General features: G+C 40.9%; 2 protein-coding genes across 2 annotated transcripts in view; one reads left to right on the top strand and one right to left on the bottom strand.

The window, feature by feature from the left end:
- The window catches only part of DDX42 (DEAD-box helicase 42), a 36675-nt gene extending 27678 nt beyond the window's left edge, over nucleotides 1-8997 (top strand). Inside the window, exons 12-16 of the mRNA XM_074264752.1 lie at nucleotides 1820-2096; nucleotides 2823-3049; nucleotides 4398-4508; nucleotides 6629-6730; nucleotides 7526-8997. Coding sequence (XP_074120853.1) covers nucleotides 1820-2096; nucleotides 2823-3049; nucleotides 4398-4508; nucleotides 6629-6730; nucleotides 7526-8242 — 1434 coding nt within the window. The 3' untranslated portion in view covers nucleotides 8243-8997. The remainder of the gene's footprint in view (nucleotides 1-1819; nucleotides 2097-2822; nucleotides 3050-4397; nucleotides 4509-6628; nucleotides 6731-7525) is intronic.
- Nucleotides 8998-9516: 519 nt separating this feature from the next.
- FTSJ3 (FtsJ RNA 2'-O-methyltransferase 3) lies at nucleotides 9517-16711 on the bottom strand. The gene is made up of 20 exons (XM_074260841.1): nucleotides 16446-16711; nucleotides 16255-16360; nucleotides 15876-15922; nucleotides 15708-15787; nucleotides 15215-15314; nucleotides 14943-15137; nucleotides 14706-14821; nucleotides 14459-14563; nucleotides 14262-14362; nucleotides 13914-13994; nucleotides 13675-13812; nucleotides 13218-13353; nucleotides 12044-12228; nucleotides 11265-11382; nucleotides 10844-11112; nucleotides 10606-10694; nucleotides 10420-10519; nucleotides 10144-10327; nucleotides 9968-10062; nucleotides 9517-9801 (listed from the first exon to the last, which is right to left on the bottom strand). The coding sequence occupies exons 1-20, from the start codon at nucleotides 16510-16512 to the stop codon at nucleotides 9606-9608; spliced, it is 2508 nt and encodes an 835-aa protein (XP_074116942.1). The 5' UTR covers nucleotides 16513-16711; the 3' UTR covers nucleotides 9517-9605.
- Between the last annotated feature and the right edge of the window lie 9 nt (nucleotides 16712-16720).

The following is a 16720-nucleotide window of genomic DNA, read 5'->3' as shown; positions in this document are numbered from 1 at the left end:
ATGTAGCACTCTGTGAGGTGGCATTCTGATCTGCCCAGAAAGTTATTCCCTCCTGCTCTCCATCTTTGATCCATCACCCTTCCTTATTTAAAAGATTTGAATCAAGATGTGATCCAATCTCAGTCCAAAGTGGTTTTAAATGTTTCCATCCTGTGATTCTCCAGCTAATGCTTTGGATCATCAACTATGTTTTTCCTACTTCAATAGATGGACATCCATTTGCTACAAACCCATGGGATGTGGAGTTTTCTGTCATATATTTAATAAACATGTATTAAATGTCTATCAGCTGCCAGATCCTGTCTCAGTGCTGGAGATAAAAATATCAAAGTAGATAAGTCTCTGCATTTAAGGAGCTTGCTTACACTATAATGGGGGAAGACAAGACATAAAAAGAAATTAAAAGAGAAAGTACAGGAAAATGCCTGTTATGGGAGCATGGTGGAACAGTCCCAGAATAGTACAGGTACAGAATAAGAAGGTGACCTGAGCTGAGCATCCTCCTTAAATGATGGATTTGAGATTTGTGGCTCCACCCTTCACTATGGCCAGTGACTTCTCACTTCCTAGAGAACTAACCACTTAAGTAAAATTTCTTTTTTTTTATAATTATGCATTATTTCAGTATTTTAAGCAGAAATAACACTTTCAACTCAATGAGAAGTTCGCTTAATATAAGGAAAAGGGCCATTTTATCCTGAGGGGAATATTCATCCATTCATTCAGCAAATATATTGTGTATCTACTGTACCCAAAGCCTTATAAATTGGATTATTCCTTCAAATTGTTTGAAAATTTTGATATGGAGAAGCTTAGTTATTCCCTTAGTAAGGAAACCCCCTATATTATAACACATCTGTAATCAGTAAAATGTGCTAAAAAATTATGGAGGAGGGATCAAAAATCTGCCTTTAAGGGGGGCAGAGGGAACAAATAATGGAAGTTGCTTATAGAGAAGATGAGGTGGAAGAAAATGTAGATAAGGAAGAACTAGCAACTAGGGATGAGGGGAGAAAAGGAAAGGCCTCTGTAGTATTTGAGCTGAATCTTCAAGGAAACCATGGAGTCTTAAGAGTTGGCTATGTGGAATCATCAGAATCAGCTAGGGCAAAAGCATGGAAAAGGAACATAACAGCATTGTCTGTGAAAAACTCTGTATATGTCAGCATCACTGGATCAGAGTTTAAGAGTTAGTGATGTGTAAAAAGATTTGGAAGGATCAGAAGGGGACCTAGTCATCAATAGATTTAAATATCGGCTTATATTTGATCCTGGAGGTCATGGGCATTGAAGTTTATTGAGTAGATGATGCCATGGTCAAACTTGCTCTTTAGGAAATTCATTTTGGCAATTATGAAGAAAGGAGGATTGGATGGACAAAAGTGAGGCAGGGCATGAAAGGTGAAATGATTTATCTGTGGTCGTGCTAATAAATATCTAGCCACTATGCAAATTTTTATATAATCTAATTGGATTAGAAAAACAATAGTTACATGTATGAAAAATGTATTTGTGGAGGTCAAGCATGTACAGATTAGTATGATGTAAACCTAGCACAAGAGCTCTGCAGGGACAAAAAACCGAAACCTTTTCTCAGGGGAGAAGGCTTCCTGGAAGAGGTGAATTTTGAGGCAGTTTTTAAAAATTGGGGAAGGTACACAGCGGAGGAAGAAGACAATTGATAATCTCTGTAGCTTTGAAGATGTCCAGTACTGAGAATGTTGCAACTATCAGGCTTCATTTTGAAAATGTAATATTTCTATTTTCAATCCATTTTTTACTTCAGTGTTCAAGCTTTCTGTTTTGTTTCTTTCCTTAGGCAAATGAAGATGTGACCCAGATTGTAGAGATTCTTCACTCTGGACCCAGTAAATGGAACTGGCTCACTCGGCGTCTGGTAGAATTTACCTCTTCAGGAAGTGTCCTCTTGTTTGTAACTAAAAAAGCCAATGCTGATGAACTAGCTAACAACCTCAGGCAGGAAGGACACAATCTGGGGCTGCTCCATGGGGACATGGATCAAAGTGAAAGGAACAAGGTCATTTCGGATTTTAAGAAAAAAGGCATCCCAGTTCTTGTGGCTACAGATGTTGCAGGTATAGTAGAGAAAGGATTTCTCCAATGTATTTGGAAATTTACATACTGTAAGTTTAGTTGTTTAGCTAAACCTAATATTTGAGGAGGATAACAGGTAGATATATAGGCTGAATGCTTTTTAGCCTTTCTTCTCCACATTGATAGATCATTTGATGGAAACATTGGAGTGTAAGCACTCCATTATCATTTACCACTTGCATCTACCTTCTAAAACAGAGGCCCAGTATTGGAGAGTACTTTGAGGAGCATTTGGTAAAACAAAGTGCCCCTGTTGAATCTGTAATGTTAGGTGTGTTTTTGCCTTTGCTTTTGCTGTTTTTAGCATATTTTATTACTTTACTTTTAAAGAGGTTTTTATAGCTATATTTTATTTCCTTTCTTGAGAAGAGAGGAACTACACAAGCTCCTGTATTTATTTGTACATCATTAAGTCTCTCTTGATAAGGTGGACATATATGTTTATTGCACTCTTTATCTGTGGTCCAGCCACTTTTTGTCAAGATAAAAGTTAAATAAGCAGTCTTGTATCCTATACATTGAATTGGAGGCAGCAAGGGGGTGGAACCCTACGTTTCCAGAAGAAAAATGTCTACAATAACTTGCATATCTCCTCCAAATTATGTAGGAGTTGGCAAGATTTTTTTGGGAAATTAAATTATGGTAGCTAAATTTCTGGTTTCTGACCCCAAATTAAAACTAGGGCACCTGGTGGTTGTGTATTTCAGCCCGTGGTTTGGACATTCCTTCAATTAAAACTGTCATCAACTATGATGTGGCTCGAGATATCGATACCCATACACACAGAATTGGCAGGACAGGCAGAGCAGGAGAGAAGGGTGTGGCTTATACTCTCTTGACTCCCAAGGACAGCAATTTTGCTGGTGACCTTGTCAGGAACATGGAAGGAGCCAATCAACATGTTACCAAGGAACTTCTGGACCTTGCAATGCAGGTGAGAACTAGGCCTCCCTCAGAGCTAGTCTGTTTCATTGATTTTAATCTTATTTAATTTCTTTCTTCTTCTTCACTCTGGACCCAGTAAATGGAACTGGCTCACTCAGTGTCTGGTAGAATTTACCTCTTCAGGAAGTGTCCTCTTGTTTGAAACTAAAAAAGCCAGTGCTAATGAACTAGCTAACAACCTCAGGCAGGAAGGACACAATCTGGGGCTTCAGGACTTTAATAGAGCAAAGTTCAGTCATGGAATGTTTCCATTAGGCATGGTTCAAGTGCATTCACTGAGTAAACCTAATGAGAAAGAAATTGACTTTTGAGGACAATACCTCATAAAGACATAAAATTAGAATGCCTTACACGAACCTTACCTGTTATCTAATCAAACTCTCTCCATTTATTATTTAAAAATATCTCTTTGGTTCTGAGGGCAGGAATCATATTTAATTACTAGGCTTGCTATACCACTTTTTTTTTTTTTAATTCATTTTTCCAAATTATCCCCTCCCTCTCTCCACTCCCTCCCCCCCGATGGCAGGTAATCCCATACATTTTACATGTGTTATAATATAACCTAGATACAATATATGTGTGTAAATACCATTTTCTTGTTGCACATTAATTATTAGCTTCCGAAGGTATAAGTAACCTGGGTAGATAGACAGTAGTGCTAACAATTTACATTCGCTTCCCAGTGTTCCTTCTCTGGGTGTAGTTATTTCTGTCCATCATTGGTCAACTGAAAGTGAGTTGGATCTTCTTTATGTTGAAGATATCCACTTCCATCAGTATACATCCTCATACAGTATTGTTGTTGAAGTGGCTATACCACTTTTTAATACTCAGTTGTTGGAAAATCCTTTTTGTCTGGAAACTCTCCTTTTGAGATCAACTCTTCTAAATTGTCCCTAAGCAGCTCCTCTTCTACTTTGGAACCCACAGATTCTCTTTAGAATTCTCATATTTTTCCACTGTTGTTTCCAGGAGAAAAGTGGGGAAAGGTAGAGCCATAGAATGGGCACAATGGCCACTTACTTAAATGGATATTTTGTTTGGGGCAAATACAGAATAAATCCACATGCCTTAGGAAGGGTGTGCTAGCAGGTAATTCCTAGGTTCCTGTAGTCCTTTTTTTCCTCAAAGCAGATTTGAATGTAAGACCACCATGAAAGGCACTGATCTTAGAATAATTTGATCTGAAACAGGTTTTAGAATCATGAGACTCATAGTGTCTTTGATAGAGCAAAAAGCTTAACCATAATTTTTCTTTATCTTTTCCTGCATCACATGCAGAATATGCTTCAGCTATCTTCAAACCATCAATTTCTGAGTTTTTTCTTATGCAGAATGCCTGGTTTCGTAAATCTCGATTTAAAGGAGGGAAAGGGAAAAAACTGAATATTGGTGGAGGAGGCCTTGGCTACAGAGAACGACCTGGTCTAGGTTCTGAGAACACAGTAAGTCCTAATGGCAAGAGCTTCTTGACTTGAGCCAATGTTTTAGATGAAATTAAGATTATTTCTGGTTCATTAAGTACCTATTGTTTGCAAAGTACTTTGATAGGAGGGATAATTAAACATTTAGATAAATCATATTCCTTGTCCTCATAGAACTTTTAGTCTAGTGGGGACAGGAAGTTAAGAGCAAAATAAAGTGCTATCTGATATACATTTGGGGGAGTAGTTACCAAGAAAGAGTCTCAGTAGGTAACACTAAGGAAGTAGTAGATTCATTGAAAAGAGAGGCCAGTTTGACGTTAGAATTGGGTTCGATTCCCTGCCACATACTGCTGTTCAGGTATTTAAGTAACTCATATGAGGCAAAAGTACCCCACCTCTGAGCCTTTTCTTTTTTTTTGCGGGGGAAGGAGAAGTTTGAAGCAATTGGAGTTAAGTGACTTGCCCAGGCTCACACAGCTAGGAAGTGTTAAGTGTCTGAAACTAGATTTGAACTCAGGTTCTCCTGACTTTAGGGCTGGTGCTCTATCCATTGCACTACCTAGCTGCCCTGAGCCTTTTCTCTTATGTGATGGGTAAATCACTTAACCTCAATTAGTTTTCTTTTTCTTCATATGTGAAATGAGGGATTGCATTAGATACTAAGGTAACTTCTGGTTATAAAATTTTATTGAAATTAGTCTTTTTTAAAAGATTGGTAAGGAATCAGTAGGCAAGAAAGGGGAAACATTCTGGCAGAGGAAAAATAGGAGGGAAGGGCCTGTTTTGGAGACAGGAAGCCTAGTTTAGCTGAAACTTAAAAGATTAGAGATAAAATATAGCGCTTTATATAATACTTTTAAGTATATATATATATATATATAATATATAATATATATATAATAAGTATAATAAAGTATATATATATATATAATACTTTACAGATACTACCTCCTTTAATCCTCACAACCATCCTGTGAGATAGTGCTATTTATGTTTATCTTATTAAATGTAAACTAAATCTGAAAAAAATATTGTGAGTTTAGCCTGTGGAGGGCTTTGAATGCTAAACAAAAGTTGAACTTTGTCCAGGAGACATAAAAGGCCACTCAAGCTTAAAGAGAGTGTGATAGTGTCAGATTTATGCGTAAAGACTTTGAGTATGATAGTAGTTTGAAGACTGGATTGGCAGGAAGACCAAGCAGAAGTATGAAGACCTATTCAACTAGCTTCTTTTAGGAATCTGAGTGGGTGGAAATAGAGCATTAAGTACTTTACTAAGGTGATGGCCATGGGGTTTGAAAGAAGAGCTGTATGTAAAAGCTGTTTCACCAGTGGATTAGCAAGTTTGATAGCTAAGGGGGAAAGATTTGTTTAAGTAGTGACAGTTGATATATAATATAGTTGAGATATAGGGGGTTAGGGCTGTGGATCTAGAGTTTAGAAAAAAGGTCATATCTGGGGATAATTTGTGGAGTCTTCTACATAAAGGCACATTAAGCTTTTAAGAGTGAATGAGATTCCAAAAAAGAGTATAAAGAAAAAACAAAAACAAAACTCATTGTCAAAATAGAATGAAGATCTAGGTTATAATGTCTCTGAATTGAAGGAAGAAAGTAGTTGTATGCTTCCTGGGGAGCTGGTTAGGACTGCTCAGGAAGTTGTTTTGCAGCTTGTTACTAAAAACTTAACTAAGTGAAACCAGTTTAGCTTCTGTTACTTAAAGCATGGGATGTGGGGAACAATATCTGCTAAATTCTATCCTTGTCATGTAACTAAATCTGTATCTTGCATTTACTAGTACCTGGAGTTAGCAGAGAATGAGTGGAAACTGTTTTGTTACTTAGCCTGAAACCTAGGAAATACTACCTCCTACTGACCCAGCTTTATTGCTCATTGTGCTTATGTTCGTTAGCCAGCATAAAAGCTGCCTATATGTGTAGTTATCTGTCCCAGTTAGACCTTCTAGAAATAGTTCCCCATTTAAACCTAGGAAATAGATGCAGCCCTTTTGCTGTCTCTTTGCTCTACAGGTAGAAATAAACTTTTCCAAAAGTATTACTTAGCAATCCCAATGTTTATGCCCACTGGGAATGAGGTTTTTCAGCAGCTCTTACATCATGATTGTCTTTACTACCTAGGACCGTGGAAACAACAGCAATGTGATGAGTAACTATGAGGCCTACAAACCCTCCACAGGGGCCATGGGAGACCGCCTCACTGCAATGAAAGCAGCTTTCCAGGTCTGATATTCATCTTGGGCCCTTGGGAGAAAACTTCCTAGGTATGGGTGGTAGAAGATGAGAAGATTCAGCTTATATAGGTGATAGATGCATGGGATGGCAATTCCTAGGAACCAGATCTCAGGATTAAGAAAAACTAGAAAGTCATTTCCAATCTGATGCAATTGAGATATACAGCTTGGTCTGTTTTTATGAACATTATCAAAGTTGTGTTCCCATTATAGCCTTTAAAAATCTTAATTCCATTAAATGTTTCAGTGATGTGGTTTTGAATCCATCTTTCCCTAAATTAGCTGGGCATTCATATATCTAAATGAATCTGCTTCTGGGCTAGGAGTTCTTTTTTTGTCATGGAACCCATTTAGTAATCTGGTGAAACCTATGGACCTTTCTCAGAAAATATTTTTTAAAACCTAAAAATATATAGGATCACAAAGGAAATAATTATATTGAATGAAATTCAAAGATGCCTATGTTAGGAGCCCTGGCTACACACAATTGTTCTAGGTTATTTTCTGGATTTATTGTCTCCTAAATTGAGTGTATTATATATGAATAGAGATAACACTTTGATGTATGACAGATTTCGTTCAGACTATTATTATCTGTAAAATGAATCTGCACACATTAAGAATTATTTCCTCAATAATTGGGAACTCATGGGAGGAAAAACAGTAAAATATTAGGGATGATAGAATTGCTGCACATGTAGAATTGTTATACTGTGTATCCCTTTAATAATTTTCTCTTAGAATTTTGTCTCACTGAAACATGAATTCTTTCTTTCTCTTATAGTCGCAGTACAAGAGCCATTTTGTTGCTGCCAGTTTAAGCAACCAGAAGGCTGGGAGCTCTGCTGCTGGGGCAAGTGGGTGGACCAGTGCAGGGAGCTTGAATTCCGTCCCAAGTAATTCAGCGCAGCAGGGCCATGCCAATTCTGACAGCCCTATTGCCACAGCTGCCAAGAGCATCCCGGGCTTTGCCAGTGCTGGGAACCTAAGCAGTGTTCCAGGAGGGTATTCACCTACTGGAGCTCAGGGTCTCAACAACACAGCATCTGGGAGCAACAGCCGGGAAGGAATTGGTGGTGGCAGTGGTAATGGGAATAGAGAGCGATACCCAGAAAATCGAGGTAGTAGCCGCCATAGTCACGGAGACAGTGGTAATCGCCATGGTGATGGTCCACGTCATGGAGATGGTCGTCATGGTGATGGATACCGCCATCCAGAAAGCAGTGGCCGGCATGGAGATGGTCATCGGCATGGAGAAAACAGACATGGGAGTGGTGGTCGACATGGGGAAAGCCGGGTTGGGAGTGATGGTCGGAATGGAGAAAGCAGGAAAGAGGCTTGTGGTCGTGAAAGCAAGACAGATGGCAGGACAGACAACAGGACGGATAGCAGGATGGACAACAGGATGGACAGCAAGACAGATTTGAAGACAGACAAGACAGCAGATGGCTTTGCTGTGCCTGAGCCACCCAAACGCAAGAAGAGTCGATGGGACAGTTAAGAGGGTGTGTGCAAAAGCATGAAATGGAATGGGTGGAGTGTATTTTTTTTTTAAAGGATTTCTTCTTCATAAATGGCTGTGTCCTGGGGATAAGTTCGGGCCCATAAATCTGAGATGCAAAGATCCTTGGCTCCTAAGGGACATCAATAGCCAGGGCCTAGAAATAAGACCCCTTCTTTAGAATCATTTTTCTTAAGCTTCCTTTGAAGCTGCTTTGGTCCTCATTGTGTGTTGAACCCTCATGTTTCAGCCAGGCTCTAGCCACAGGGAGAGCTAGAACTCTGGCTAGAATGGAGCTTCTGGTATGTTTTGAGAGACTTGAGAGCAATAGGCAGCCATAGTCTGCTCCTGAAATCCTGTTTAGGTGTTGAGGGGCCAGTTCAGGTTGTCCTGAAAGCTAACTGTGGAGTACAGGTCTATACTCTGTAGTTTTGTTTTTTTGTGGGTTCCCTCTCCTACTCCCAACAGATTTTTTTCCCCTCTTTTCTGGTGGCCACGTAAGGGTTAGTATGAGGTGGGCAGGCTCTCTGCACTGAGTTTTGAATTCCACAAATGGCAGCAAGCACGACCTTGTAAATTTGACATGATTGCAGGTGTGCTGCAACATTTGGGAAGCAGTACTTTGGCTCTTCAGATACATGGGAGAGTGGGAAGCTATTCCCAGAGCTACTGTGATTAGGAAGTATTCTGGAAATTGTTCCCTAGGCTTAAGATGTTTCTTAATTAAAAATAAACCTGAGCAGTTTTTAAAATCTGATTAATTGTATATTACCTTTTTTTTTTTTTTTTTACTTTTGCCACAATAACCTTTTTGCTGCAATTTGTTTTCATCTTGTTTATAAAAGTATCCAAAACTACCAGATTTTGTGACACTTGTGAAGGTTTCTTTCAGATGTGCATTCCTTCTTGCTTGCTCTAGTAAATGTTTTATTACTGGGAGTATGCCTGGTTTGTGTCATTATCTCATATTAAGTTATTATAATGTGATTCCCCAGAGTCCCTGAATTAATTTTTTTTTTTTTTTTTAACTTTAAGATGGGTAATATCCTTTGCCAGCTTTGTGGTCTCGGGACCATACTTAAGGTGGTAATAAATAGCCTGAATTATAGAAAAGTCCTTGCCAGATGAGATAGGGTTATAGACTTCTGAATATTTCCCTTAAATTTTTTGCTCAACCTTTTATTTCCATAGGTCCTTTTCATATGAAGGGACAGTACAGCACAAATTGATCCAACAATGACCATTACTTAAAACCCACAAAGAGCTTTGAACAGTTTTTGTACCAAAAAAGAGGCATGTTTGAAAGATCTGCCTGGTCCTAAAGAGAGGAAAGGACTTGTAGATCTCCATACTTGGGTGTCTTTCACTTCTTCCTCCGGCCTTTTTGCCGCTGCTCTTTACGTTGCTGTGCCCTCAGGTCCTTCTTCATCCTTGTGTCCACGACTTTAAAGTGTCCTTTGATTCCAGCTGGTCGTCGGACCTTTCGGCCCACACCTTTTTTAGCCACAACATAGGTAACCTGGCGTTTCTCCTTACCAAACCCTGCCTTCTTGTAGAGACTGCAAAGGAAAGATACAAATTGAAAACCTCCTGCCAACACTACTTTTGTCATAATATTAAAATGGAAAGAGTAATAGCTAAAACCCACTTCAACAAAAGCTCTGTGGGGGTCCTTCAATATATTTTTAAGAACCCAAGATGCTCCACTTTTTTGTTCCATTTTACCTGCGCAACTGGGCCATCTTCTCCCGCTCAGAGATATCCACTGTATTCACCACAGCCTCTGCCTTTCGCTTAGTCTGCTCCATTTTCTTTAACATCTGTAGAAAGAATTCTTGATTACAACATAACTGCCTTGGGAGGCGGGCTGCTGCATGGTTATCTTAGAAAATAATACTCACTCTACGTTTCTTTCGGGCTTTGGCCTCAGCCACTTTTTTGATAGGCCGAGCATTGATTTCACGCCAGCGTTTTCGGTATTCCTCCACTGTCTTCTTATCCAGGGGCAGTGGCCGAATTCGATGCTGCTTCTCCTCCTGTACAAACCACTCAGGGAGGTCCCCTTCCTCTTCATTATATGTATATCTAATGAAAAAGAATACTTATTTGCTCTATGCTTTTAAAAGCTGCTGTCCATTCACCTGGAGCCCATCCTCCATAATTCCTACTTTTCATACCTGCTGAAGGAGTCATCCACAAGATCCCGTCTTGCCTTCCGGGAAGAGGCAATCATGGCACCTAGAGCTAGACCTTCTGGGTCCAATATCTGGCGTTTGACTAAGGGAAGAGATTTTTAGAATCCAGTAGAACCCAATAGAGTACCCTAGAATGCCTGTAGCTATCTTTATAAGCATAACTCTTACCTGGGTCCTCAATGGGCACTACCACAAACCCATCATCAGGCTCCAGAGAACGGTTCCGCTTCTTTCCTCGGGCATTTTTACTTAATGTTCTGTTTAAAAAGAAACATGAATCCAGCTTCCCACTAATCAAAACATCTTCCCTTCAGAACAAAGAAACTGATAAAGGAGCAGGGGGATGACAGGGAAATCAATCCTTCTATAGTTTCTAGCACATCTCTATCACCAGAGACCCTCTCACCTCTCATCTTCACTGCTGCTGCTATCACTGTCTGAACTGCTATCATCTTCCTCTTCTTTAGCAGAAGTGGCAGCCACTTTTGCCTCTGCAACTGGCTTTCCTTCTGTGTTGTTGAACTGGGTTTGAGATTGGAAAGGCATTTTCTCCCTCCCTGAACTTGTAGGCTTCTGTTGGTCTTTTTGCTTTTCTTTACGACTCTCATATAACAGTTGAGCTTGGCTTATCTCCAGAGCCTGATCTTCATCATCTTCAATCCCTGCAAAACCACCCTGCAACAAAACAGGGCTTCAGAATTAGAGAAGGGAGAAGGAAACAAGCAGACTTCTCTCTGTTCTGCCTCATATCACTACAGCTAATTCCAAAACCATACTTTAGATCCCCTTCTCATTGTTTCAGTTCCTACACCTAATCATACACTTACTTTGGAAAACCACAGATTGGTTTGTTCTTCCTGAAGGACAGCCTTTTCCTCCAATGGCACCAAAAGAGGGTTATCTTGTTCCTCCTCTTCTTGACTATGCTCCTCTGCAAACTTCACACTATGGGTCCAGAAACAGATCACAAGGAAACATGAGTCTAAACTCTTGTAGATTCTTCCACAAATCTTATAGTCTTCCATCTAACAAGGTTATGGAACTTTTTCTTTTTAAAGATTCATTTTAATATTGATATAACATTTACATGCAAAGATAGTTTTCAATATTTACCTTTGCAAAACCTTGTGTTCCAAATTTTTTTCCTTCCCCACCGCCCCCTTCCCCTAGATAGCAAGTAGTCCAATAGAGTTTAAAGGTGCAATTCCTTTAAATATTTCTACCTTTATGCTGCACAAGAAAAATTCAGATCATAAGGGGGAGGGGGAGAAATGACAAAGAAAAAAAACAAGTAAACAACAAAAAAAGTGAAAATACTAATGTTTTGGTCCACATTCAGTCCCCATGGTCCTTTTTCTGGATGCAGATGGCTCCAACCATCACAAGCCTATTGGAATTGGTCTGAATCACACCTAATTGTTGAAAAGAGCCAAGTCCCTCACAGTTGATCTTGTTGCTGTGCACAATGTTCTCTTAATTCTGATCATTTCACTTAGCATCAGTTCATGTACGTCTCTCCAGGCCTCTCTGAGATCACCTTGCTCAGGATCATGGAATTTAGAACTAAAAGCAATACCAAAGAGATATACCCTTGAATTGAACTCACCGTTTTCGAGATGGAGCTCCATAACCCTTAACTCCTGCTAGCTCTTCAGGGTCTAGGTCACTGGCCAGAGATTCATCATCAGCATCCTCATTCTCTTCATCAGATAAATAGATATCACTCTCTGGTTCTTCCAATAGGAATTTGTCTGCATCTCCCATGTTTCCTTGTGCCACTTCCTGTAGTAGCTGTGGTTTGATGCAAAACAGACCAATGCCTCTCAAAATAATGCTTTTGGGTTTTCAAGATACAATGTTGTCAAATTTATGTCAATAATTCCACTTTTGGAAAACATTGCTAAAGATATGATTTCACTTTAAAAGGCAGAAATCTTCCTTCTGCAACTTAAGGGTTTTTATTCTTAGTTTTGCCCTCTGGGGCCAAGCAGAAATTGTGTAATACTTTCATATGTATATATTCTTTAAAAAATATCATAGATCCCCTAGGACTTTCTCAGTTATTTAGATGTCTTCATATGGCCTGGTTTCCAAGTCACCTCACCATCTTGCTTACCCCACCCTACAACATTCTTCCTAAGATGAGACACTCAAGGTGAAAAAAACCATACTCTAGATAGTTCAGCATGCATTAGGAAGATTTACTATGCCTCCTTGGTTCTGCAGGCATAATAAATAACATTCAATGAAATTTGAAGTTTTCTTCTGTCTTGTATTACTGTTGACCTGATGATCTATCTTGTAATCTGACCCTATCTTATTATAGCTGAGTTTATGATGCTAAGAGCAGGAGCTAGAATTTTAAAAGGAAGTGTAGTATTAGATTTAACCCATGGATCACTCCCAGTTTTGTGTCACTGCAGATCTCAGAAGCACACTTTTATCCAAGTCACTGATAAAAACACTGAGCAACATGGGGAAAAAGGCAAACAGATCCCTGAGGCCACTCTATTGCTGGCTTTTCAAGTTGTTAAGATGCTAATGTTAGCGAATTTCACAAACACACCTCTGTTCTCTACCATAACATGGTATGAACTGTTCATCCTCCTCTTATTCCTCATCTCTCCAGATTTAAGAAGCATGATTCAGTCAATCTATAATGACAAGTTCCACTTCAAAGTCAATATAGGAAAATGGTGCTAGGGGAATCTGTAGTCCATCATGCTCCATGTATACTGAATAGTCATAAAACATCCCTCCACATTTCCCTTCCAGCCCACCTGATGGCCATGGATTGTACGTAGGGAGAACATCCCAGTTTCACCATCATCAGCAATGGACACTCCTGGCAGATCCATCTTCAATTCCACGCGCTCCCTTTGCTTCCTCTGCTCCTGAAGTAACTTTTTTTTCTTCCTAGATAGGGAATGTGGGAGTCCCTGAGCCTTATCAGCCAAATCCCCTCAAAAATACTTTTTCCAACCTGTACAATCACTCCCAATGTCTGTTGACCCAAAAATGGAAAAATGTTATAAACATGAAGTAACTCATGAAACTGTTGAGCTGTACTTGAGAACTCAACCTGTGTCTTACAGGGAAGGCTCAAAGCCTCCAGAATTTATTTGTTTTTTACAAATGTGCAGAAAAGCTTAAAAAGAAAAGAAAAAAAAAATTATTACTCCCACATTTTGTGCTTTTCCTTACTTATAGGCCCTAGCTCTGTCAGTCTTCTCTCACCTTTTCAGCTCTGCTACTTCCTGTGCCTTCATTTCTGCAAGAGCCCTGTCCAAGTCTTCCTCCTCATCCTTGCCAGCAAGAGCTGTCTTTTTTCCTCCTTCTTGTTCTTCCTCCTCTTCCTCTTCTCCAGAGCTAAGGCTGGAATAGACAGTAAGATGTGAATGAAAGCACATTTGATGTGCATTAGCCCTCTCCCAATCTTACTCAAATTTTATGCTCTATCTCAATCTTCAACTTACCTGATGTCCAGTGCCTTTGCTTGATCTTTCAGCTTCTTGGCCACAAATCGACGAAGCTTTGTCCTCCAATTCAGCAGGGACCTGTAAAGTCCCATTATTGATTACCCTACCCTATTATTAAATGCCTTATTGAAGGCATAAGACTTATAGTCAAGTACCAAGATGACAAAACAAATGAAAATCCATGCTCTGTCCCTAACCCCAATTTCTGGGTAAATGTTACCTATTATGAGAAAGGTATCAAGTACTATCTGCTGAAGCCTCACTGGGACCTACTCCTTCTGACACACTCAAGCTTGCCCTCACAGTCCTTCCCAGTCTCTTGATGTGATATGTCTGTCTTAGTACCTGAGCTCCTTTCGCCCCAGGACTTTGATGTCCTGGCAGTACACTTTCACATCTTCACTAGTGGCTGGATGCAGCTCCAATTCCTTATCGTCCAGTATGATCTGCTCAGCAAGGAAGGAGAATAATCAGAGAAAACTAAGCTTCCTAAATGGGTTAAGATAACTCTTCCACGTGGGTCTTTAACCTTGAACACTCACCTCACTAGCTTTGGAGAGAAAATCAACAGGGTTTGCAGCTTGGAGAAAATCAGTGATGGAGACCCGGTGATAGAGGGTGAGGTCGCCGTCAGCATAGCCCTCAGCCTAAGGAGACAGGAAAGAAACAGAACAAAGAAATCCCATTTGAGGTATTCTTAATGATTCACATTCCTTCTTTCTCTCTCTCCTTTCTCTTCTCTCTCTCTCAGATTTTAGGAGTATGTCCACTTTTCTTCCACATACATACCTTGGGTTTCTTCTTGGTTACCAATTCACTCACTGTCTTGGCCTGAACTTCAACCTCTTTAAAGGCAAATTTAGGATCAAAAAATTTACTGTCAATCTTATCAGGAGCCAGGAAACCTGAGAGCAAAGTGTACAGAAAGAAAAAAAAAAAAAAAAAAAAAAAAGAAAATAGGTTTTGAGAGGGGGGACAAAAATCTTAAAAGAAAAGTAGTACATATAGACACCTAAGAAAACTCACCTTGGCAAACCACAAAAATCTCTGCAGATTCCTGGCGGGAAGCTTGAGGCTTAGTGGCCTGGACGTGGCGAAATAGCTGCTGGAAAATCCAGAGAAGGGCCTGGTAGTCACGGGATCGGAAAACCTTTGTAATGAAACAACCACCACGTGCCAGGAAATCACAAGCCAGTCGAAGTGCCATCAAAGTCAAGTGGGCTGAGGGGAAATCAAGACTTGTCAGCTAGAATGCTCAGCAGCTGTGAACAATCCCAGCCCCAATTCTCCTTATGCACCTTGTGAGTAGGCATCATGGACCCAGCTAGCCCCTACATTAGGGGCCCCATCATTGAGCACAACATCAACTTTCCAAGTCTTCAGCTCCTTCTTGAGAGCCTGGAAAAAGAAATAGAATGTCACCTCTTTTTGAACTCTGGATCTTCCCTACTGTTTAGTCGGTGTTTCAAGGACTTAATGCTTTTGCTTGAACAAAGTAACTCATACCAGAGACATGAGAATGGTGACTTGCAAAAATTGAGTCTCATATAAAATATATAACCACACTGGACATTATGTTTTGGGTAATCAGGGTCTCAATCTTCGTCTTAGGTATTTGCACTTCTCACAACAGAAGAAATCCACGAAGACAAATTCAATGACTCACACCACACATAGTCCGGGTTTCAGCTACTATTGTCATCTCCCTCCGGTCCCACCCCCACCTGAAACCATTTCACCACCAGAACACTCAACACACAAGCACATGGGAAGGAAAGGGGCAGGGCTTACCTGGCGACATCGGTCAGTCGTGATATCCTCTTGCAGAGTAACCACGTTGGGAATGGGCTTGATTGGAACCAGATCCACCCCTAAAAAACACAGATCCCAGCTATCCCAGGGAAGACAGAACCTAAACTCCCCACCCCAGCAGCCAGGGGCAGTACCTTTAACACTCACCCACGATAAGGCTGGACACTGGCATAAACTTGGAAGCCACCTGCAGCCTGCAGAATTAAAGAGAGCAAGCACATCATTCTCCAAAGAAGTTCTTCCCTTGTATATAAAGTATCTAATTTGTCACCTCTGAGGAAAAGTGGGGGTGGGGGGGAAGGAGATGGTAAAAAGGGAGAATTAGACAATTTGCAACTTGTCAGATTACGCATCGGTCACATTTGCAGTCCTAGGACAGGTGCTGGGGGGGAGTGGGGACAGAACAGCGGAACAAGCGAACCCCTGGGAAATGCTAGCCCCGCCTCGGGAGAGTCATCCAAGTTACGGGAGGGAAGGCTTCCCGGAGGCGGGAGGAGATGCCCCAGGAGCGGCCGCAGCCACCTACCATCCCCCGGGCGCCGCGCACAGATCCAGCAAGGCCCGGGCTTTTTGCAGAAACTGGAAGCGGCGGTTTAGCTGGATCAGCTTGAAGGCGGAGCGGGAACGAAAGCCTGGGGAAGGAAAGGTGCCGAGTGAGCGAGGTGGGAGGCGGAGACGAGAGAGGCTCACAAAGCCCGGGGATTCTTCCAAACCCACCGGTCTCCTTCGCCAGGTGATAGAACTTGTCCCGCCGGCTCTTCCCGACTTTTCCCTTCTTTCCCATGGCGCTGGCCTGAAGTGTCCCCTCAGCCGGACCGGAGAGACGACCTGGGCACTATCTCCTTGGGCTCTCTACCACATCTATAGACAAGCAGCTTGCCCAAGTATCCAAAAACCTCCACCTAAACTTTCAGGGGCACGTGTTGGCTGCTGACGCACTTCCGCCCTCTTCCGTCGCCGTCGCTCTGACGTATTTCTCCGCTCCCTCAGCC

Source organism: Sminthopsis crassicaudata, chromosome 4, assembly GCF_048593235.1.
Source record: "Sminthopsis crassicaudata isolate SCR6 chromosome 4, ASM4859323v1, whole genome shotgun sequence".
Lineage (NCBI taxonomy): Eukaryota > Metazoa > Chordata > Mammalia > Dasyuromorphia > Dasyuridae > Sminthopsis > Sminthopsis crassicaudata.
Note: the sequence above shows the minus strand (reverse complement) of the source record. Positions and strands in the feature narration are given on the sequence as shown.